General features: G+C 46.5%; 2 protein-coding genes across 2 annotated transcripts in view; one reads left to right on the plus strand and one right to left on the minus strand.

Moving 5' to 3' along the window:
* Positions 1 to 768: 768 nt before the first annotated feature.
* CCDC60 (coiled-coil domain containing 60) lies at positions 769 to 22,207 on the plus strand. The gene is made up of 16 exons (XM_081966281.1): positions 769 to 1,991; positions 7,027 to 7,110; positions 7,747 to 7,832; positions 9,907 to 10,089; positions 10,335 to 10,457; positions 11,743 to 11,847; positions 13,675 to 13,765; positions 14,253 to 14,514; positions 14,955 to 15,042; positions 16,488 to 16,541; positions 17,427 to 17,507; positions 17,688 to 17,777; positions 18,500 to 18,610; positions 19,641 to 19,772; positions 20,349 to 20,538; positions 21,673 to 22,207. Exons 1-16 carry the CDS (start codon positions 1,707 to 1,709, stop codon positions 21,775 to 21,777), a joined length of 2,070 nt encoding a protein of 689 aa, XP_081822407.1. The 5' UTR covers positions 769 to 1,706; the 3' UTR covers positions 21,778 to 22,207.
* An 876-nt stretch (positions 22,208 to 23,083) lies between these two features.
* GCN1 (GCN1 activator of EIF2AK4) overlaps positions 23,084 to 24,386 on the minus strand; it is a 56,077-nt gene continuing 54,774 nt past the window's right edge. The window contains exon 56 of the mRNA XM_081966532.1: positions 23,084 to 24,071. Coding sequence (XP_081822658.1) covers positions 23,946 to 24,071 — 126 coding nt within the window. The 3' untranslated portion in view covers positions 23,084 to 23,945. The remainder of the gene's footprint in view (positions 24,072 to 24,386) is intronic.

Here is a 24,386-nt window from a genome sequence, read left to right on the forward strand (position 1 = left end):
CTCCATTTGTCAGGTTGCAAAAGGGGAACACATGACCCTGGAACCCTGCAACCGTCATAAATACAAGTCAGTTGCTAAGTCTCTGAATTTTGATCACATGACCCCGTGACCACATCACCCTAGAACTATCATTAAGTGTTGTACCTTATGATTCTTGATGAATGTATCTTGCCTTTTTATGTACACTGAGAGTATCTGCACCAAAGAGAAATTCCATGTGTGTCCAATCACCACTTGGCCAATACAGAATTCTATTCTGTTCTATTTTCTCCTTCCTTCTCTCCCTTATTCTATTCTATTATATTCTATTCTACTTTCCTTCATTCTTTTCTCTATTCTATCCCATTCTATTCTATTTATTCTCTTTCATTCTATTCTCCATTCTATTCTAGTCTATTCTATTTATTCTCCTTCATTCTATTCTATTCTATAATTCTATTCTATAATTCTATTCTAGTCCTATCCTTATTCCATTCCATTCTATTCTATTCAAAATGCAGGTGGGGAACAGAGAGACCGTACATCCCTCCTTTTTTTTTTTAATCAGGCAAAATATAAAGGTGGTTGCAAAAAAAGAAAGAAAAAACCCGAGAAGATTCGTGCATTGATCCATTCATTCATTCCTGCGTTCAAAAAGAAAGGGCGGAAGCAGCTTCAGCCGGCTGCTACGGACAGCGTCGAGGGACAATCCGCCCCGCGCGCTTTGCCCAGTTGCGGTTGCCAAGGGCAACGGGCGACGCCATCTCCCCTCGGCCCCGCCTTCCTTCCCAAGCAGTTGGCATTGGGAGAAAGACGGCAGGCTCCAAATTGGGGCGGGGGTCGCGGCTGCAAAAAAAAATGTCTGCCTCTTCTTTAATGGAAGCCCCCAGCCCAGGCCTTGGGCTTAACTGGAGCCTTATGAGGCCCAGGGGAAGTTAGGAAGGAAGAGAAGGAAGCATTTATAAAGGGGAAGGGGCTAGAGGGGAAAACTGGGCCGGGGGTCGTTGACCTTGAGTGGGTTTGGAGTGAGTGGGAGCTCAGGCAGGAGGCCACGGTTCAGCCATGAGACCTTTGGGGTTTTTAGCTTTCTAGGGGGGCTCTAAAGGACCTCTTCAGGGACTAGTAACTTGAAAATAAAAATTGGGGGAAGAGGAACAAAAGCCTTCCAACCTGTAGTAAACTTGAAAGTCTGGGATGGGGAAGATGGGGTAGTGGGATGGGTGTGAAAACAGGCTTGATCGGAAGGCAGAGTACTCTTAGGGACTAGGAACTTGATAGGAGGAAGGCGAAAGAAAAGAAAGGAGAGGGCGGCATAGGGGCATGGATGTCACAGACTTGGAAATACGGTCGTAGTAGGGAAATTCAGAAAGCTGGGTGCACATTAGATCCAAACTGGGTTTAGATCTCTGATCACGGCTTGTTGGAAAGCCTGCTTTTAAGGGTTAATAGTCCTTTTGTCTGAGATTAGGAGTTTTGTTCCTCCTGGGAGGCCAATTGGGAATCCTGGCTTGGATGGTGCCAACAGCCCAACATACTTGGAGCAATCGTGGTTTGTTTTGACAGGTGGGAAAACCCTGACTGTCCAAGGCAGTGAATCCAAAGAGGGTATTTCCTTGTAGATTAGGTTTTTTTTTTACAAGGGCTCAAGAAATCAATAGCCTATTGATCAATCGATTTACTTGAGTTTCTTATTGGAACACACCCACACCCGGGGCAACAGAGACAGGATGCCCCTGAACCCCAAAACTGACCCTCGCTACTTTGTGCTGATCAGGCCACTGCCCATCCCTCCCCAGAAAGGTTTAAAAATCCAGACACGGAGCAAAACCATCTACAACTGCTGGGATGTCCCAAGAGAGCAAGTATTTCGAGAGAGCTATCATCGGAGAGCCAAACAACTCTCGCAACAGGGGTATTTCACCCCCTGCTGGAAACCCTATCAGGATTTCGGAGACCCCCTTTACCTCGATCCCAGGAAACTCACCCTCTATGGTCTGGGGCAACTACCTCCGGTAAGTGTGTGCGTCTCTCGTTAAATCTTCAGTTATCCATTAAATCACCAGTTATTTGTTAAATCATCAGTTATCCAGTAAATAAGTATAAGTATAATCTTTATTGTCATTGTACTTAAATACAACGAAATTGGTTTTAACCAATTTAAATCATTAGTGGTTCATTAAAAAGTCAGTTGTCCATTAAATCCATTGTCTGTTAAATCAGTTATCCGTTAAATCAGTTGTCCATTAAATCATCAGTTGTCCGTTAAATCATCAGTTGTCTGTTAAATAAACTGTTATCCGTTAAATCATCAGTTGTCTGTTAAATCACCTGTTATCCATTAAATCATCAGCTATCGGTTAAATACCGTACAGTAGAAGTCATTTTAAGGCACAACAGGCTGTATCTTAACAGAACACACACACCAAGGGGTTTTAGGGGTGTCTTACCTGCACAATATTTGTTTCCAAAGAGTAAGTCATCTGTGTACCAAGTTTGGTTGAAATTGCTCACAGCGTTGCAGCGTTTTGCTGGAACATACAGACGTTTTTATATGTGGAATATCACTATCCTGAGACAACATATTCTTAGTCAACCTTGTTGGTTTTTGTTTGTTTATTTTGCGACCTGCCAAATGGGTTCGCTCTTCTTGAGAATCTCTGATTATCCAAGTGTCCGACAGTTAACATTTGGGCTGCAGAGAAGCTGGTTTTCCTTCCAGACTCTTTCTTTCATAACCTCGACGTCCAAATGTTCAGGATGGAGTCCAGCTCAGGAACAAAACATGCCCGAAAACTTGTCAACATGAAAAATGTAAGATGACAAATGCCTCTGGCAACACACAGCAGCTGGTTTAGCCTCAGAAAAAAAAAAACCACTGCATGTGTTGGGCTGTAGCACTGGATCCTTTGATTAATGCCACTAATAATAAGCTCAATCAAGGCAAAGTCACTTTGTGGTTACTGGCAAGGAGGCGAAAAAGACACAGGAGAAGAACGGAAGGGGTCAAGCTACTCTTTAAAGTGCCTGTAGGTAGGATAAGAAGCAATGGGTGGAAATTAACCACAGAAAGAAGCAACCTGGAACTAAGGAGGAACTTAGTGAGGTCAATTATCCAGTGGAACAAGTTGCATCCAGAAATCCTGGTGCTCTATCACTGGAGGTTTTTAAGAAGAGACTGGGCAATCACTTGTCTGGAATGGTCTAGGGTCTCCTGCTTGAGCAGAGGGGTCTCTCTCTCTCTCTCTCTCTCTCTTGTTCTGTCTGTCTGTCTCTCTCTCTCACAATTTCTCTTTTAAACACAGACTATACAAAGGGGGTGGGTGGGAATGGTGCTTTTCAGATACTACATTGCAAGGGGGAGTAAGACCAAGGGCGAATCAAAAAACTCCGGAATTCTTCCCAGCCTAAATCTAAGTAAGACTTTAATTGGATTTATGTCGGAAGCAGCTCGTGCATTTTAAAAGCGGCAATCCAATTATACCACACAGCAGTTCTGCGAACGTTTATTCGCAGTCTTTGAGAAGTAGGCAGGCCGAGGACCGAGAGGCAGCAGCTCTGCATGTTCTTAGCAGACGGGAGGGGGAAAAAATCTGAAGTCGGAATAAAAAACACGATGCAACAACGTTGATGGCAGAAAGGGTTTCCCCCTTAATGAGGACCGTTGCAAACCTCTCTCCTGCTTATTGTTTTAACTGTATTCATTAGAAACTGTTTTTAGACTGCCACGAAGCGTGGCATCCTCCCACGGGAGCTGATAATTGTAGAAAAATAATAATATGACCCAGGATGCTTCCGGGCATTGCAAGGAATGAAAAGAGACCTTTTAGACCAGCGGTCACCACTGGGGGCCCATGAGAAAATGTTGGTGGTCCGCAGAAAAATTATTTGCATTTTTTACATTGTACTAAGTCCTCAAGCTGCGGCCCCTGGGACGGATGCGTGCAGTGAACACTTGTGTTGCTGCAGAGAGTCTCCCCCTTTGGGGGTCTTTTTGTGTAGGTCACGTGCACACACTGGCCAGCTGATTTTCGGCCTTCCAGAGGGCATGGGGAGGCCATTTTTGTGCTCCCCAGGCTTTCCTGAAGCCTGTGGAGGGCGAAAAACGGACCTATCGGCCCACCGGAAGTTGGGACAGCTTGATCTAGAGCATAGTTTGCAACGGGAATATTTTTTTCCCCACCTTTCCGACGGAAGCCTAGTTTCACACACACACACACACACACACACACGAAGGCTTTGGAGAATTTCTCAAGCTCATCTAATTCATTTCATGTTTTGCTTCCGCTGATTTGCTACTTTTAATTAAGCTTTTGTGTTTCTTACAGGCGTGAGGATTTAGTAAAGAATAAATCTGAATACGAGAGAGAGAGAGAGAGAGAGAGGGAAGAAACGGCAGACAGACATTAGCAATTAACATTAATAATACATACTTTAACAGTCTCTTGACAAAATCTACAGGCTTGAGTTTGGAGTCTCTTGCCGAAACAGGCAAAATATAATAGCTTTTATTCCTTTTCAATTAGCAAAGCATATAGGAAACACTCTCTGCCATCGTCCTGAATCTCCAGGGAGTTTCCACCTTAAAGTAAAACTCAACACAGTCGTTGACTTACAACCAGGGGTAAAATACACTTATCTTTGCTACTGGTTGAGTAGCAATATGAGCCAGACAAAATTGAACAGCTACTCTCCAAGCCTGATCAAGGTTGGTAATTGTGAACTCTCTTGAAAGACTGTGGGAGAGGAAAGACTTTGCTGGAGAGGAATTCACTGTCAATTAAATAAAAGGGGTTTATCCGGACAAGGACTCGGCTTTATGCTGCTGGGGAAACTTAGGTCAGATGGATGGATGGATGGATGGATGGTTGGATGGATAGAAAGATAGAAAGATAGAAAGATAGATAGATAGATGATAGATAGATAGATAGATAGATAGATAGATAGATAGATAGATAGATAGATAGATAGATGATAGATAGATAGATAGATAGATAGATAGATAGATAGATAGATAGATAGATGATGATAGATAGTTAGATACATAGATGATAGATAGATAGATAGATAGATAGATAGATAGATGATAGATAGATGATAGATAGATGATAGATAGATAGACAGACAGACAGACAGACAGACAGACAGACAGACAGACAGACAGACAGATAGATAGATAGATGATAGGCGGACAGATGGATAGATATGACTTGTTTTATTGGAGCAGCAATGATAAAGGAAGATTCTTGAAGAAAAAAAACCAGAGTGGGAGGATGGAAAGAGTAATCTGATCTAGTCAATAAGGGCATGAGTGCAGCCCCCCTTCCCCTGAAACCTTTGATGCCTCTCTGTCTTCCCCCTCCCTGTTAAAAGGTCTCAAAGTTGCTCAGAATCAAAGAGTAAACATTGCAGTCTTAGATCAAAGATGAAAGTGAACACTGAAAACAGTCACTTAGCCCAGATTGAACAAGTGGGAAGATTTGTCGATAACACAACAAGGTCGAGAGAGGCAGGGAAGCTGCATGTTGGTTGGGTGGGAAGGGAGGGAAGTTTACGTCCAGCGAGTAACAATAATATATAGGTCCCTATGGAGATGTACCTCTCTTCCAAAACTCTGGGATGGTCAATCAAATTTATGCAGGAAGATAGAATCCAAAGCATGTAAGCTTAAAGGTAAAGGTTCCCCTTGCACATATGTGCTAGTCGTTCCCGACTCTAGGGGGCGGTACTCATCTCCGTCTCAAAGCCAAAGAGCCAACACTGTCTGAAGACGTCTCCGTGGTCATGTGGCCGGCATGAATCAATGCCAAAAGCGCACAGAACGCTGTTCCCTTCCCACCAAAGGTGGTCCCTATTTTTCTACTTGCATTTTTTACCTGCTTTCAAACTGCTAGGTTGGCAGAAGCTGGGACAAGTCACGGGAGCTCACCCCATTACGCAGCGCTAGGGATTTGAACCACCAAATTGCCGACCTTTCTGATCGACAAGTTAGCATCTTGGCCACTGAGCCACCATGTCCCTTCATGTAATCTTAGAGAACACCAAAAAGCCCCACAATTCAATCCTGAACCACTTCTTTTTCTCCTCCTCCTCCTCTTTCTCCTCCTCTTCCTCCTCCACCTCCTTGTCCTCTTCTCCTCCTCCTCCTCCTCATTCTCCTCCTCTTCCTCCTCCTCTTTCTCCTCCTCGTCCTCCTTGTTCTCTTCTCCTCCTCCTCTTCTTCCTCCTCCTTCTCTCTTCCCCCTCTTCTTCTTCTTCCTCCTCTTCGGTCTCATTCTCCTCCTCCTCATTATTTCCTTCCTCCCTTCCTCCCTTCCTTCCTTGAAATATTAGGGAGAACCCATGACCAAAGTTTTTTTCTCTCCATGCTCTGTAGCCAAGTTTATAATTAGCAGCCACTCTCTCTTTTAAAAAAGGAGCCTTTCCCAGACAGCTGCTGCTAAAGGATCTGATGCCCAGGAATATTCATAAACATTCCATCAACTGAGAGACGCCAAACGTTTTTGTCGGCTGCCATACAGAATCTCCTTTCCAGATTATCATTCGGACGTGTTTAGAACAATGTTTTCCAAGCTTGGCAACTTTAAGCTGGGTGGACTCCCAGAATTCCCCAGCCAGCATTCTGGAAGTTGGAAAATCCACACAACATAAAGCTGCCAAGGTTGGAAAAATACGATGTTTATTTTGCAGGATCAATCGGAGTGGTGCAGTGGCCTAGAGGTGAAGCTCTGGCCTCACAATCAGGAGGCTGGGAGTTCGATCCTAGGTAGAGGCAGATATTTCTCTCTCTCTCTGGGCACAATGAGAATATATCTGCTGAACAAAACTCCGCTCTGGCGACTTGAAGGGCATCTGGCCAGTAAAGACTGCAACCTCCATTCAGTTGCTCAGACTCCGCCCCTCAAAGGAGTATGGGGGTCGTTAAAGGATGACAATGATTTTGCATGATCCATATCAGTCCTGGGTGATTTTTCTTTCCCCACGAACCCCACAGATCCTTAACGCCAAGACGATGTGCCAGCCAACCAATCCGTTGCCTCTCGTTTTCAGGATCTCTACAAAGAAGAAGCTGCTGCTGTGGAAGAATTCGCCGAACCGGTAGAAACCGAGCTTTCCAAAAAGTCAAAGCTAAAGGTAAGTTTTTCCCCCCGATCCATGAGATGTTGGATTCACTGGTCCCAGCTAGTCCTGCGGGCAAGGAATGTCCCACAGGAACAGGGTCAAAACACATCAAGTGGGTGTCCAAAATGGCCAAGATCAATTGTGACATCTAAATTCCCCTCCCTCACCGGTTCTGTGGGCGTGGCTTGGGGGTGGGGTGGGGTCATGTGACTTGGTGGGTGTGGCCAACTTTTTTTTCACTTTTTAAAGCATTTTTCCTCTGCCAGTTCGCAAAGAAATGCTTTAAAAACTGGGGGGGGGGAAGCTCCCGATGTTCACGCAGCTCACAGCTGATCTATGTGATTGTCGGAAGGGTTTGGTTTTTTTTTACTACTGGTTCACAGAACCAAAGACAATAGTCCTTACTGGTTTTGGCTCGAACCGGACTGAGCTGGGAGGATTTCGCCCCTTCCCAAGATGTTGCAATGGAAACTCCATCGCAGAGTTTCCTTTTTTTTTTTTTAAAGTTCCCAGAATTTAGGGGGAGCGGAGACACGTTGGGTAAAGCCGCTTCTCAGTTACTCCCTCGTTCCCGAAGTAGAGGGGAAATAGTAGTGGTTCTTCTGAGCTGCAGTTTCCTTTTGTGTCCGCTGGCGTTTGTTTATTTAGCTCCCGGAACCAGAGAAGAAACTTCTGCCTATTCGACATATAGAGAAGGATTTGAGGACGATCCCTAAGGACCTCGCCCAGATGAGGTAGGAAAAGACTGAACGGCCGAGGCGCAGAAGCTAATCTTGAACTATGAACAAAAGAACCATCTCTCTCTCTCACTGTCTCTTTCCCTCTCTCTCTCTCTCCTCTCTCTCTCTCTCTGCCTCTCTCTTTCCCTCTCTCTCTCCCCTCTCTCTCTCTCTGCCTCTCCCTTTCCCTCTCTCTCTCCCCTCTCTCTCTCTCTGCCTCTCCCTTTCCCTCTCTCTCTGCCCCTCTCTCTCTCTCTGCCTCTCTCTTTCCCTCTCTCTCTCCCCTCTCTCTCTCTGCCTCTCCCTTTCCCTCTCTCTCTCCCCTCTCTCTCTCTCTGCCTCTCCCTTTCCCTCTCTCTCTGCCCCTCTTTCTTTATTTTTCTCTGTCTCTCTCTCTATGTGTATGTATGTGTCTCTCTCTGTCTCTCTCTCTCTGCCTCTTTCTTTCTCTGACTTACTTTCTCTCTCTGTCTCTCTCGCTCTGTGTGTCTCTGTGTGTGTGCGTCTGTCCCCCTGTCTCTCTCTCTGCCCCTCTCTTTCTTTCTCTCTCTTTCTCTGATAGAATAGAATAGGAATAGAATAGAATAGAAATAGAATAGGAAATAGAATAGAATAAGAACAGAATAGAATAGAATTGGAACAGAATAAAGATAGAATAGAAGATAGAATAGAATAGGAATAGAATAGGAATAGAATAGGAATAGAATAGGAATAGAATAGAATAGAAATAGAATAGGAAATAGAATAGGAATAGAATAGGAATAGAATAGGAATAGAATAGGAATAGAATAGGAATAGAATAGGAATAGAATAGGAATAGAATAGAATAGAAATAGAATAGAAATAGAATAGGAAATAGAATAGAATAAGAACAGAACAGAATAGAATAGAATTAGAACAGAATAAAAATAGAATAGAAGATAGAATAGAATAGGAATAGAATAGAAATAGAATAGGAATAGAATAGAATAACTTTATTGTTACTTTGAATGTAAACTCATTGGCATACATTAAAAACGAAATTTCATTGCATACAGCTCTTAAAGGTTCACCACCTCCAATTTTACACTATATAAATATGACAGGATGTACACAACATTATGTCTGTACCCACATATATTATAGGACGCAGAGAAACAACACAGGACCTCCGCCTTCGATCGCTGGCTTCCAAGCTCTCCCGTTTCCACACAATTGCCTTTTTTTCACAATCAGCCCTTCCCCCTGGCTTCCCCCCCCTCCCCTTCCCTCCCCCCAAAATGCCATGTCTGAGAACGGGAGACAAAGAGCTGCCACGTCTCCCTGCTGTCGTACGAGCAGATGGATGTGATTTCATTGTTTGGCCCTGGCCAAGCCCAAATGGAGGCACCAGGACAATTACGATGAACACAAAGGAGGTCAGCTTCCTTGCCGTTGGCAGGCTTCGGAAGCGTCACTTTGTGCCGGTGGGTTCGGTTTACCAAAGCGGTGGAGGTGGCCGATAGAGCTGCGTAGGGGATCCAAGGTCAGGTCCTCGGCTTCATCGGCCATCGGGATACGTCGGCCGGCGGAACGGCTCCTTTGGCGCCAGCGTCCACGGGGAAGCATTCGCACTCGGCTCCCGCAGGCTCAGGGGAGTTGGCGGTTTGGAGGAGGGCAAAGTCGCTGTCCGAGAAAAAAAATGGCTCATTGCCAATGAAAGCCAACTCTGGTGGCTTTTAATGCCCATTTGGTCTAGGGGTAAAGGCATCAGGCTAAAAACCGGGAGACTGTGAGTTCTAGTTCCGCTATAGGCATGAAAGCCGGCTGAGTGGCTTTGGGCCAATCACTAGGAGATTGTGAGTTCTAGTCCTGCCTTAGGCATGAAAACCAACTGGGTGACTTTGGGCCAATCAGCAGGAGACAGTGAGTTCTAGTTCCATCTTAGGCAAGAAAGTCGGCTGGGTGACTTTGAGCCAATCACCAGGAGACGGTGAGTTCTAGTCCTGCCTTGGGCATGAAAACCAGCTGGGTGACTTTGAGCCAATGACCAGGAGACTGTGAGTTCTAGTCCCACTCTTCTTGGAGAGCCCACTTTATGCCTTATTTGACATCTGATCCTTTTCGGCAGGCACCTGATCAATTCGGTGAAGATCGGGCGGGGGTATTTCCATAGCCTTCGCCGAGAATCCATCAAGAGGAGGAACGTATCCAGCCTGGAAGAACGGAAGGAGGAACAGAGGAGGAGAACGGAGTTTCAGCCCCCTCGCTACTCATCCTCGTCCTCGGAGGAAGACTCTGAATCCGAACCCGAGTAGGTGCCCACTGTCTCCCTCCTGCTGCCTTGACCGGCAGCCTAGTAGCTGCTTTGGGTTTTGACCTCATCTTCTTACCCCCTTGACTGTGGAGATCAGGAATTGAAGTTCTCCACATCGAGTGCAAATCCTGGGGTGGGTGGGCGGGCCAGGTCTAATTTTACATTCAGGTGCATGGCTGGCTGGGGGATTCTGGGAGTTGAAGTCCATCCACCTCTCTCTCTCTCTCTCTTTCTTCCTTCAGGTTCTTTTTAACAGGAGGCTTCTTAGTGAGCGAGACGGAAAAGAAGAAGAAGAAGAAAATGGCGAGGCCTTTCACCCCCATCCATAATGGCTTGCTGTCGCAAAAGCATCCGGAAGCCAATTTGTAGGTTCAGCCACTCGTCTTCATTTTTTCTTTCTTTCTCTTAATTCTGTCTCACCAAAGGGGGCGGGGGGAGAGAGAAGAAGGGAAAGGGAAAGAGGGAGGGAGGGAGGACGAGAGGGGGAGAAAAGGGGGGAGAGAAAGTGGGAAGGAAAGAGGGAGAGGGAAAAAGGAAAATGTGGAGGGAGGGAAAGGGAGGAGGAAGAGAGGTAGGAAGATAGAGACAGAGAGAGAAGGAGGGAAAGGGAAAGAGGGAGAGAGAGGGAGGCAGAGAGGGCAAGAGGGGGGGAAAGGGAGGGAGAGAAAGGGGGAAAGGGAGAGGGAGGGAGAGAGAAGGGGGGAGAGAAAGAGGGAGAGGGAGAAAGGAAGATGTGGAGGGAGAGTAAGTGGGAAGAAGAGAGGGTGAGGGAAGGAGGGAAAGGGAAAGAGGGAGAGAGAGAGGGAAGGAGAGAGGGCAAGAGGAAGAGAAAGTGAGAAGGAGAGAGGGAGAGGGAAGGGAAAGGGGAGGGGAAGAGAGGGAGGAAGATAGAGATGGAGTGAGAAGGAGGGAAAGGAAAAGAGAGGGAAAGAGGGGGAGAGGAAGGAGGGAGAAGGAAAAAGAAAGATGTGGAGGGAGGGAAAGGGAGGAGGAAGGGAGGTAGGAAGATAGAGATAGAAAGAGAAGGAGGGAAAGAGGAAAGAGTGAGGGAGACAGGTTTTGGATCCAGCTTCCTTTTTGCTCCAATTCAGCGTTCAATTATGCCGAAGTCCCCAATTATTTCCCGGGACCTTGTAAAAACCCACATTCACGAATTCTGCCTCCAATGGCAACTTTTCCTGTCATTCCAGTTTTAAGGAAAACTGCCATAAAGAGGCCAAGTTGGTCAAATTAATCCTGGGATCCTGAAACCAAAATCTGGGAGGGGGGGGCATCGCCGGTGTTTCTCAGCAGAGGGAGAAGGTGGCTAAGACACCCCCCTCCCCTTCCTCAAAACCTCTTCCCCCTTGGCTGGATTCATTGGGGTGGGGGAAGAGGCAGGTACCCCCCCCCCTTGCTCAGAAACGGGCGCACGATTTCCGCATGCATCTTTCCAGCAAAGGGGCGGGAGAGGATGATAGCAAATTAGACAATTCCGGAGAGAAACCGAGCTGTCAAATGGATGACGGCAGAGATTCGGGGTGCACCTATGAGCTTTCCGCTTGGTCAGGAGAGCCTCAAAGTCTTCCTGCATGTTCCTTCCATGCCTCTTCCCTGTCCCCCCCTCCCCCTGCTGTCAATCAGCATCTCTGCCTTTCTCTGTCTCGACAGCGACTCCATCTTCCGTCAGCTCTGCGCCCTCAACTGGCTCCTGGAAGCTTTGACGCTGGATCCCAGTAGTAGCATGAAGCCGTTGATCTCCTGCTGGAACTCCAAGTAGGTCAGAGGATCCTGGAGCAGGTTAAGAGCCTAGTGTTGTGGCCCGCCAGTGGAGCCGGTGGCAGACTCAAACAGTGAGGAGGTTGGGGAGGAAGATGGGCCAGTCCTGGAGTCTGGGGAAGGCTCTGACGAGGGCTCTGTGTTGGAGGCAGAGAAGGGGACAGAGCCATATGCCAGTTATCAGCTGCCTTCGGAGTCAGACATCAGTAGGGCAGAAGAACAGCTGGAGCCTCTTCCCAGTGTGCACATGCACAGAGTTACCAGAGGAAGGGAACAGCTAAGGAATGGGCAACTTGGGAGTAAGGCCACAGGTGGATAATGAAGGGCCCCTCCCAGAGAAAATAAAAGAGGAGCGAAAGGGGAGTGGAGTTTGCAGGAGACCATGAGTTCGCTTAATTCGTGTGAAGATTTGTTCCTGGCTCTCCGAGACTCTGTGCCAAGTATTTCCTTGTGCAGCATGGTGTCTGGGAGATATCAGCCTGGCAGCTCTCCAAGCCTGATAAGGTCTGTGGTTGTACATTCACCCTTGAAAGACCGTTTGGCGGGGACTTTGCCAGGTGTGAATGAGAGGAATTCCCATGAGCTTAAGAAAAAGGCGTTTTGTCGGGACAAGGAGTCTTGCTTCGTGATTGGGTGAAGCCTGGATCAGAACACCTAGAAAAGTTGCAAGGAAGAGCAGCTAAGAAATTAAGGGCAGGTGAAGGAGGGTTTCAGGAATTGGGTACAGCCAATTCACGATCCACCCTAAATAGCCTGTTTGGAAAAAGCTTGGAGTCCGAGCACTTAAAGAACGAGTGGCAGGCAAAAAAGCTAATCGACTCTTAGTTGCATAAACAGAGGCACAGAATCAAAATCACATCGAGTATTGGTACCACTTTCTAAAACCTGGGGAAAACGGTGGCTCAGTGGCTAAAATGCTGAATTTGTCGATCAGAAAGGTGGTTCGCAGTTCGGCGGTTCAAATCCCTAGTGCCGCATAAGCTCCCTTTACCCGTCCCAGCTTCTGCCAACCTAGCAGTTCGAAAGCACGTAAAGAATGCAAGTAGAAAAATAGGGACCACCTTTGGTGGGAAGGGAACAACGTTCCGTGCGCCTTCGCCGTTGAGTCATGCCGGCCACATGACCACGGAGATGTCTTCGGACAGCGCTGGCTCTTCGGCTTTGAAACGGAGATGAGCACCGCCCCCTAGAGTTGGGAACGGCTAGCACATGTGTGCGAGGGGAACCTTTACCTTTGCCTTTCTAAAGCCAGACCTGGAATACTGCATCTAGTTGTGGTCCCCGCGTTACAAAAAAGAGGTTGAGTCTTTGGGAGAAAGGAAAGAGGAAAGCAACCAAGATGATCAGGAGCCTGGAGACTAAAATATATGAATAATGGGTTTGGCTAGTCTAGAGGAAAGGACTAGGGGTGACATGACAGCAGTCTTCCAATATTTGAGGGGCTGCCACAGAGAAGAAGGGTTCTAAGTACCAGAAGGCCAGACACGAAACAGTGGATGGAAACTACTCAAGGAGAATAGAATTAACTGCCCCTCTTTTTGTGTTGTCCCAGAGGTGTTTTTTTTTTCAAAAGGCAAACTGGACTTCCTTCGTTTTTCCTTGAAGGCGTTTCGCTTCTCCCCCCCAAAAGCTTCCTCGCTTCTTGAAGAAGAACTAGACTGAGAACTGAAGCAGCTCCTTGGATGAGAAGTGAAATGCCTCCAAGGAAAAACAAAGGAAGTCCAGCTTGCCTTTTGGGAAAAGCACCTTTGGGACCACCGTGACCTGGTTGGCTGAGGCCTCTCCGTGAGATACGGGAAGCTGATGAAATCCCATCGTTCTCAGGGACTACGGTGGCGGGAAAAGTTGCATGAAAACGATCAATAAAGAGAGAGCCGTGAAGAACCGGTGGGAGCATTTTGTTCAGCACGCAAAGGTAGGTTCCCCTGGGTATTTTGCTTTGGGCCCTGCAGCTTTTTAGGTTAGAGCTATGGTGGTAGAATAGTGGAAGACAGACAGACAGACAGACAGACACAGACACAGACAGACTGACAGACAGACAGACAGGCTGACTGACTGACTGACTGACTGACTCACTCACTCACTCACTCACTCACTCACTCACTCACTCACGAGTGTCCTGCCAGGGTAGGGGGTTGGACTAGAAGACCTTTGAGGTCTCTTCCAGCTGGATGATTCTCTGTTCTAAGAACAAATTTGCTAACGGTGAAAACAATCAATCAGCAGAATGACTTGCCTCCATAGGTTGTGGGGGCTCCATCACTGGAGGCGATCAAGAAAAGATTGGACAAGCCACTTGTCCGGGATGATATACAGGGTCTCCTGCCTGAGCAGGGGGGTTGGGCTAGAAGACCTCCGAGGTCCCTTCCAACCCCGTCATTCTGTTACAATTCTTCTTCCAGGGCAGAAGATATACCCAGAAGCAGATCCGTGGCACGTCCAGCAAAAAGTCGCCCAAGATGACAGGAAGCATGTCCAAGATCAGTGGCTTGTCCTCGCCGCATAGCAAGACCACTTTGGCCAGCACCAGTTCCTTGACCCCTGGCTCTGACGAAGTAGCCCAGCCTACCTCTGAGAGCACCAAGGAGGTGGAAGAGATGGATTCCTGTTACAGCAAGCAGACGCAGACCCAGTCCAAAGAGGAAGAGGAACCACTGAGCTACTGTGAGACCCTTGGGAGAATCCAGACCGATCAAAGGGACAGCTAGAAGTTGGATTGGCCTCCCGACAATCAGCTGTTTGAGGCTGCAGGGATTGCCTCAGCCTATTGCCCCCTCATTCTCGGCCTCCGCAGCACGTTTTCAGCCTCCACCTGCTCCATTTTCCGCCCGTTCCAGGCGGTGGGGATTGGAATGGGCGGAAAACGGGGCACGCAGAAGCTGAGAATGGGATGCAGAGGTCAAAAAATGGAGTGTTTGGTCATCCAATGATTTTCGCTGCAAACTCTCCAAAGAGGCAAGAGTCTCCTGTCACTTAATTCCAGTTCCTTTTTCTTTCTTTCTTTCTTTCTTTCTTTCTTTCTTTCTTTCTTTCTTTCTTTCTTTCTTTCTTTCTTTCTTTCTCTCTTTCTCTCTCTCTCTCTCTCTTTCTTTTTTCTTCCACAGACCTGCAGACCTTACTCCGGATGATCCACGAAGACGTGGCGAAGAATTTTAGCAAGGAGAACATGTTTTGGAATACAAAACCACAGTAGTAAGTTGGAGGATTGGCTTTTGGGTGGTGGTGGGGGGCGGGGGAAAGGGCACGCCTGCCTCTAATACAAAAGAGTGCATCAAATTGTGTTGGTTTGCATTTTACAGAAGTTATTTGTTAAATTAGTTTGCCGTTTATTCGCCGGGAAGGCTCCCAGTGTTGTTTGCATAGCTTTTTTTTTTTAAACAAAAAAAAAATCTGACCACTTTTAAATTGAAATCTAAAAAAACAGGATTTAGAAAGGAAAGACAGTAGGGGGTTTAGTCACTCTTTACTCCTGCTGCCGTAGCCCAGGGTTGTGGGGATTGCTGGAGGAAGTGGCAAAAATGGACAACTTAAACGGCATTATCCTTTAAATTGCCAACTAGAAGATTTGAGGACCTCCAAATCCTCTCGTTGTTTTTGTTGTTGCACAAAAAATAAGAGGAGGGAGTAGTATTATCTATGTTTCCCGCCTTCCGTTGCAACGTAATAAAGGCAGGATTATTATTATGATGATTTTGCGCTTTTTTTAAAAAAGGGGGGGGCAGAGTGTGTATTCCAGTGCAGGGGGCTCACAATAAGGACCAATTTCCTGACTGAGAACCATCAACCAACGGAACAGAAGTTGCCTTCAGAAGTTGTGGGAGCTTCATCCCTGGAGGCTTTCAAGAAGGGACTAGACTGTCCTCTGTCAGAAATGGTGTAGGTTCTCCTTGCTTGGGCAGGGGGGTGGACTAGAAGACCTCCAAGGTCCCTTCCCTGTTAATCTGAATCTATCTAAGATGATCAAAGGCCTGGAGGCTAAAACATAGGATGAACGGTTGCAGGAACGGGGCATGGCTAGTCTAGTGAAGAGAAGGACCAGGGGAGACAGGATAACAGTCTTCCAATATTTGAGGGGCTCCCATAGAGAGGAGGGGGTCAAGCTATTTTCCAAGGCACCTGAAGGCCAGACAAAGAATAATGGATGGAAGCTGAACAAGGAGAGATTCAACCTGGAAATAAGGAGGAACTTTCTGACAGGGAGAGCCAGCAACCCATGGAACAGACGTTGCCTTCAGAAGTTGTGAGAGCTTCATCCCTGGAAGCTTTCAAGAAGAGATTGGATTGCTATTTGTCAGAAATGCTGTAGGGTCTCCTGCTTGGGTGGAGGGTGGGACTAGATGACCTACAAGGTCCCTCCCAACTCTGTTTATTACTGTTATCTGTTACATGGACCCAGGGCTGAATTGGACCTTCTGTGGGGGAAAGGCATGATGTGGCTGGAAGCTCCTAAGGCTTCTTAGCCTTTCCAACCTTTGGAGGCCAATCCAAAGAAGAACCCCTCAATGATACCACCCCAAGTGGGTCAGTTGGTCTTCTGAATGAAAGATCTTCGCTCGTTCGCTGAGGTTTTCTCTAACCTTCTCAGCTTTGTCCTCCATCTACACCTGACCTTCTAATTCTTCTTCTTCTTCTTCTAGTCTACAAATGTACGATCACGACAGCGAAATATTCTTTGGACAACGAGGGAAGAGGTAAGCCACAACCATTCTTCGCGTGGCACATCTCATTATCGCACAACTGTAGTCAAAACTACGGCTTCGGCCGAACCCACTTGCTGGGTGGCGATTTAAGAAAATAATTATATGTATGTATGTATGTATGTATGTATGTATGTATGTATGTATGTATGCTGGTTTTGTTGTATTCGGGTCTTCTCCCATGTGAGATTGAGATTGTCTTGGCAACGTTTCAGCGAGGTCTCACTCGCCATCTTCAGGCTGGTGCTTTTGGCTTAAAGTGTGATCGGAGCTGCCGTCTTTCTGTAAATTTACATAAATATGCACTCAAGAGAGTCTAAATTTACTAGAGGTAATCACCCAATATAGCAGATAGATGAGTGAAATAAGAGGGTTAAAAATGGTGAAATGCAAATGAAATATACTAGAAGGGGAAATAACACAAGGAGAATTGTATCATAAGGGTAATTGCTATTAGAAAGAACAGGAAGTTCCTGTTCGTACTGTATTGTGTAAATGTAGTGTACGTCTACGTTTTGTGTGTGTGTGTGTATTTTGTATGTTTGTAACAAATAAATAAATAAGTAAATATGTATATATAGAGAATATGAACCTGTCCTGCAAACTGAATAAAACTAAATAAACTAAATACCCAGACACACGACGTTGATTAAGCAGTAAGAAACATATTTAATAGAAAATAAATTTAATTTTTTTAAAAAATAGTCGCATTTCGACCTGTATAATGGGTCAGGTTTCGCCATGCCGGCTGGGGAATTCTGGGAGTTAAAGCCCCCCAAGTCTTAAAGCTGCCAAGATGGGACACCCCTGTTCTAGAATCATAAAAGAGCGGGGGGGTGGGAGGAGGGGGCTGAAGGATAATTGGGTCTTTTCTTTCAGCTCGGCGACCTCTTCGAAGGACGATAAAACCAGCACGGGAGTTCACAAAGAAGGAAGCGGAGTGGAGGCCAAGAGAAAGAGGTGAGTAAGGGGTCAGAAGTAGGGGAGGGAAGGTCAGTCTAAAATACTTCTCCACTCTGCTGATTCCGTTCATATTCCAGAGTTTGTGAGGGTTTCATTATAGACGTCGGAAAAACCCCAAGGTTTAGGTGAGGCTTCTTACCTGTTGATTTCCCCTCCGTGGTCTCTGCTTCCTTGTAGTTCGATGGCCGTGACTGTCCGAGAAGACAAAACCACGACCGCAACGTTTATGGAAGATGACAAAACAAGCGAGCTTTGCAGTCCAGAAAGGTAGGAAATACGGGTGCCAATAAAACACACAGTGGTTATTATGCGATATTTGCAGGCTGATTCTGCCGACTGCCAGGTGTTCGATCCTGACCGGCTCAAGGTTAACCTGGCCTTCCGCCCTTCCGAGGTGGGTAAAATGAGGACCCAGATTGTTGGGGGCAAGAGGCTGACTCTGTAAACCGCTTAGAGAGGGCAGTAAAACACTGCAAAGCGGTATATAAGTCTAAGTGCTATTGCTCTTGCAGGCAAACTCTGCCCACTGTCAGAAGTTTGTTCCTGACCAGCTCAAGGTTGACTCAGCCTTCCAGTCTTCCGAGATCAGTAAAATGAGGACCCAGATTATTGGGGGCAAGAGGCTGACTCTGTAAACTGCTTAGAAAGAGCTTCAAAATACTATGACGTGGTATATAAGTCTAAGTAGCATTGCTATTCTATTCTGTTCTGTTCTATTCTATATTTTCTATTCTATTCTATATGCCTATTCTATATTTTCTATTCTATTCTATATTTTCTATTCTATTCTAATTTTCTATTCTATATTTTCTATTCTATTCTAATTCTAATTTTCTATTCCATTCTATATTTTCTACTCTAATTTATTCTATATTTTCTATTCTATTCTATATTTTCTTTTCTATTCTATTCTAAATTCTATTTTATTCTTTCTATTTCTACTATTTCTTTTTATTTCTATTCCTATTGTGTGTCTCCCCCGCCCCCAGCTCTTTCATCAGAAGGAAGCATCAACTGTGCCAAGAGATGAGAGAACTCTTTTTCGACGTGGCCCAAGAAAACGCCTTCCGGCTGCACGATCAGCTCGATATCCTAGAGAGGTAGGTGGAGCCCTCAGCATTGCTTTCAAGTTGCAAGCCACCAATCCGGTTTGCAGGTCAGGCCAAGCCAAAAAAATAACAACGCTCGATAACCATCATACCAGCAAGTCGGGAGTCAAGAGAAAAATGCAGGTGTATTGCAGAAAAAATTCAGAAGAGAAATTCAGATGTAGATATTGTAGGAGATGTAGGAAGCCGACCCAGGGTCAGCCACAAAGAACTCAAACGGCTATATAGGCTCAACTTATCAACACAATTGGGCCCAAAATTTCTGTTCTGACCGAGGCTTCCCCCAAAAGCACAAAGCAGATTCCTGGTCCTGATAAAACCCCTTTTGTTAAACGAATGTGAATTCCTCTCATTTATTTTCAGCAAAAGGCCTGGCAAACAGTCTTTCAAAGGAGTATTTATGACCACAGACCTTATCTAGCTTGGAAAGCTGCCATGTCAATATTTTCCAAATGAGGTGCTGTGCGAGGAAAGACTTGGCACAGAGTCTCTTGAGATTCACGGACAGATCTTCACACTCCTGAAAAGAAGCTAACGAATGAATGAACGAACGAACGAATTGTTTCCTGCAAAAGCCCCCTCCCCTTGTGCTCCTCTTTTATTTCCTATGGGAGAGGCCACCTGTGGCTTTACTCCCAAGTCGACCCTGATTTCTCAGCTGTTCTTTTCTTCTGGCAGCTCTGCGCATGCTGGGAACAGGCTCCAGCTGTTCCTCTGCCTCACTGCTCTCTCGCTCCAAAGGCAGCTGAGAACTGCCAGATGGCCTCAACCCCGTCTCTGCCTCTGACGCAGAGCCCTCGTCCGAGCCTTCCCCAGCCTCCAACACTGGTCCATGTTTTCCCCCAACCTTCTCACTGTCCACTGGTGGACCACAACACCTCCCTGCCCCCCCCCCCCAGTCACCAATGGTCAACAAAGTGGGAAACTTTGAACTTACAGGCCACTTAGAGATGCTGGAAGCCTTACGAGACGTTCTTTGGATGTTTAATGTTTATGTCAAACACGGCAACTCTTTTGACAGGCGGCGAGAGGAGAAGAACATACAGAAATTCATGTGCCTGAACTATCTGACCCGCTTCCGGAAAGATCTCGAGCGCATGAAACAGTCCGTGGTTGGCAAAGAGCCCGAGCAGGATGCAGAGTCGGAAAATTGGTAAAGGAGTGGGAGGGGCAGAGGGCCGAGCTGGACTTTTTGGGGGTTGCATAATTCTGCAGAAGAAAATCCAAGAATGTCGTCCTGGCGTGATAAACTCCCGTTAATCGCAAACGAAAACAAGCCCAAGTTGCTTAGTGGATCTGTTGTGTCTTGGGAAGACGAGATGTTTTCATCATCCTAAATTCAGGAGATTTTTGTCCATTTTAATTCCAAATCCTGTGGCTTTGTGGAACTGTAATAGTTTCTGGGGGATCAGGAAGATGGGGGGGGGGTTCCCTTAGAACAGTCTTGATTATTATCACTTGCAAGCCAACGTTGGGGAACTGCCAGGCAGACTGGAAGGAGGAGTCAAGCAAGGCTCTAGCTTGGAATCCTCGTGTAGTCACAAGCAACGTAACTGGATCTCTCTGAAGATATACGAATCATTATCCGGTCATTCCCAAGGGAAGGCAAGCAGTCTAGGAAGATTCTTGTAACATAGGTGGTAAACAATAAAGTTGTTTAGTCTAGCTATTTACAAGCGGGTCAGGCTGTTTTTCTCTCGTCTTGGTCTTTTCTTTTTTTCTTCCCAAGGTTTTCCACTTTGCTGGAAAGGATTCCCGATGATATCAGGAGAGACCATCGTACCCAGAAAGTCCTCAAAAAGCTGGAAAGGTTCGCCAGGAATCCGGATTTACGCATCCGGCCTCCCACTTTTTTGAAGGTCTTGGGAGAACTTCGGATCTGGGAAATCTGCTCTCCGGACATCTGCACAGCTGTGGAGGTGAGGGATGCGTGTGGGAAGGAACTCAGCTGCTTCGGTCTTAAGATACAAATGCTGTTTTCTGAACCCCCCTTCATGCAGGATGGATTCAACAGGTAGTCCTCGACTTACAAGTTCATTGAGTGACCGTTCAAGTTTACAACATAAACGGGTTCATACACGTGACAGCTATTTGTCTGAAATGGTATCGGGTTTCCTGCTTGAGCAGTGGGTTGGGCTAGGGGACCTCCAAGGTCCCTTCCGACTCTGTTATTCTGTTATCTGGCCTTCCCCGGGTGCAAGCGTGCCAGTCTGGGGAAGATTCCTGTATTACAGGCAGAGAACAATAAAGTAGCTAGTTTGATCTCTCTACCCATCGGTCTGGTTGTTTGCGCCTGACACTGTGGGAGGACACGGCAAGACTGTCAGTGCAAGGAAAATGACTAGGTCTGTTGCAATGACACCCCAAACAAATATAGAACCATGATTCTGGTTGTCATAAGATGGGGGGGGGGGGAGTGTTACAGCCCAGATGTTGTGGCTTGTTGGCTGCTGGCCCCTCCAGCAGCCAAATCAGACGAGGAGTCAGGGTGAGCATCAAGGCAACGTGAGAGTTCCGAGGGAGGGGGAGAGGAAATGGAGCTGGCAGCGAGAGACAGAGGCGGAGCGTGTGCCATCCGCCAGCCCTCAGGTGGAGATCCACAGCCCACAGGTCTGGAGGTGGCTGATGAGGAAGAGGAGGAACAGCTGGGTCCAGTGTCTGATGCATGGATGTGCAAAAGGCAGAGGAGAGGAGAGCAGTGGAAATCTATTGGCCGGTCCTTGTGACGGAAGAGCTAGCGAAGTCCCACCCTAGTTCTGGGGATAAAAGGCAGGGGGCGGAGATGAATAGGTGTGGCAGGCAACTATCCATCTCCCTGCCGGACAGACTTGTTACCCTGCAGTGAGAGAGAAACTTTTTGCCGGGACTGCCGACGCTAAATAAATAAATAAAGGAATCTTTTGCGTTCACTTCAGAGGGTTTGTCGTGTTTGGGAAGCTGGGTCCGAACACCAGCTATGCTCAATGGAGTAACTACAGCGGGACCAACATCTCCTTAGAAGACGACCTGATGATCCAATTCTTGCATATATATGTATATTTTTTCTGTCACAGTTCCTGCGCGAATATATCGTGGATATGCCCGAAGACGATTACAAGCAGTGGTTGCAAGCTCGAGTGCCGTTCCCTAAACGGGTGCACAGCGCCCCTCCCCTGTGATCCTGATGCTCAAACAGGAGATCCCTACGTGGAAGAAAGGATCGTCGGGGGATCCCTGAGAGATGGCATACTGGTGGATGCCGAAGGATCCAACTGGAAGACTTAGAAAATGCTCATTCCCGGAAGTTTGCCTTGAGCCCTTTCTGGTTGCGGGTTCAAACGCAAAGAGAATTGATCAGCCAAAACCGTCTTCATCTTAGACTATTGTTCTTCTTTTCAAATGTTTTTGTGGTTGCATTGAATTTAATGTTTATGTTAAGGGGAGAGGGAGTTGGTTACGTAGAGAGTTGGCCCCAGTTTTGGTCCCTAGGACAGCAGATCCCTTCCCTTACGGTGATCAGCTTCGTCCCTTACGGTGATCAGCTTCTTTCTTGTTATGGTTGCTTCTGCATTTAACTTGGATGGATTAAAAAATCCCTATTTAAGCATTGCAGTGTCTCTAAAAGCCTTATTATTATTTTTGGCCGGATGCAAAAAAAATACCCAACGATGTTGTGCAAAAAAGCCCACACCGGGTAAGGAAATCTGTTTGAAGTCCCCGAGGATCACGGTAAACCGGGGAAGCAACTGAGTTAAACCGTGTGGTGTGAACGGTGTGTTGATTTTAGTTGAGGACTTAATGCAGCATTCCTGAACCTTGGCAACTTTTAAGACTGGTGGGCTTGAACTCCCAGAATTCCCCAGCCAGCATGGATTAGGGTTAGAGCTGACTTGAGGAATTCTGGGAGTCTGCAGGTCTTAAAATTGCTAAGGTATGGAGACCCCTGACTTATAGTGCTATCATATCCTCTCAGCAGGGGTGAAATGCTACCGGTTCGGACCACTTTGCCCGAACCGGTAGTAAAAATAGCTACCGGTTTGTAGCTATTTTTAAAAAATGCTACCAGTCGGGCGAACCGGTATTTCCGACGATCAGTTGTGATGTGCAATTTATATTAGCCAGAAAGCAGGATTACCTTTGCAGGCAAGCTTGGTAACAGGCTCCACCCACCCACCCAGACGTCATCACGTCCGTTTTTGACGCTCTGCGCATGCGCGGAAAGTTCACGCTTGCAAACCGGTAGCGAAGGTAAATAGATTTCATCTCTGCCTCTTAACTTATGGCAGTTGAATGAAGTCTACCTGTCTTAAAATTGCCAAGGTTCAGAAACAACAGGGTTACGGTATTGCATGAATTAAGCCCACGGTGGTTTAGGCTCGCCGTCTCGAATTCCCTCGCAGGTTGTTCGCTTTATTAAACTCCCAACAAACCAACTGCTTTTTTTTTTTGCTTTCCCACCCGCGAGGATGTGCACCAATAATGAGATTTCAGTTGAAAGCTTTTTATTAAATCCAAATAGCTCTTTTGCCTATCCCCCCGTTTTCTGCATTTCTCTGTCTCCTTAAATGTATCGGATTTGCAGAACCTTCACAGCCACATCAAACCAACTGAACAAACTTGCTTTCGGCAAAAAAAACACAACACAAAATTTCCTTCCGGCTTAACCCGAGTAGGGGGGGATGTGCGAATTCGCCACTAACTCACTACAGGATTGCTTTAGAATGTATTCCCCCCCCCCCGCCCCAAAAAAGGAGGGGTAAGCCGGCCAAATTCTCTCGTTTAAACTAGCAGAATAATTAAGGCTATTCTGAATGTATGTATGTATGTATGTATGTATGTATGTATGTATGTATGTATGTATGTATGTGTGTTACAACCCCTGGTATGCCCAAATATGGGAGGGAGCTCACTACTCCCCCTTTCTGTCCTTCGGCTCATTACAGAAGACCATTCAGGCAGAAAACCATACTTTTATTTTTAATGTTGCCTTTGCTATGTTTGTGTTATATTTGTGCTGATAAATAAATAAAGCGAGACTAGTATAGATCTATTTCAAGTTATTTAGCTCTCATCAGCTAGCCTAGGTTCAAATCCCAGTAAGGGTATGGCTAGCTGATGAGAGCTAAATAGCTTGAAATAGATCTATACTAGTCTCCCTTTATTTATTTATCAGCACAAATACAACACACACACACACACACACACACATTTAGTCTTCTGACCCCTCCTTTTTTTTCCTTAACCGGCTCCTATCACAATTAACATTTTCAAAAATGAAAACATTTTCGTTGGCTTGGAGACTGGCAACGCCGAGGCGGCGAGGGGTCCCAAGGGGCCAACTTGCTTCTCACGTCAGGATGGTGTCGTCGATCTGTTCCACCGAGTCAGGTTGGTTGGCCAGCTTCTTCAGGGACCGCCGGCAACTCTCGCTCAGCAGCTCCAAGCTGGCAGCGTCAAGGATCTTGGAGACCGACTGCGAGAAAACCAAAGTTAGAAAGGGGGGAGGGGGGGGGGTGAAATGGTTTTCAGTCCAGACTTCTGGACTTCTAAAGCTATAATAAAAAGGTGCCCTTTTTGTCCTCGGAGCCTTATTGCCAGGTCCCAATTCACCACCTTGGCCCTTCTCATCATTTAAATTTATTTATTTATAGCCCGCCTGTATTATTTCCCCTGTGAGGTGGCTTGGGTTGAGAGTGAGTGTACTGGCCCAGTCACCCAGCCAGCTTCCATGCCTGAGGCAGGACTAGAACTCACAGGCTCCTGGTGACTGGCCCAAAGTCAGTCAGCT

Source organism: Natrix helvetica (assembly GCF_964273705.1).
Source record: "Natrix helvetica genome assembly, chromosome: 14".
Taxonomy (NCBI): domain Eukaryota; kingdom Metazoa; phylum Chordata; class Lepidosauria; order Squamata; family Natricidae; genus Natrix; species Natrix helvetica.

Coding starts and splice junctions, on each gene's coding strand:
- CCDC60 (XM_081966281.1), top strand. CDS start 1,707: ATGCCCCTGAACCCCAAAACTGACCCTCGCTACTTTGTGCTGATCAGG. Junction 11,848..13,674: donor ATCTCCTGCTGGAACTCCAA/GTAGGTCAGAGG, acceptor CATCGTTCTCAG/GGACTACGGTGGCGGGAAAA. Junction 13,766..14,252: donor ATTTTGTTCAGCACGCAAAG/GTAGGTTCCCCT, acceptor TTCTTCTTCCAG/GGCAGAAGATATACCCAGAA.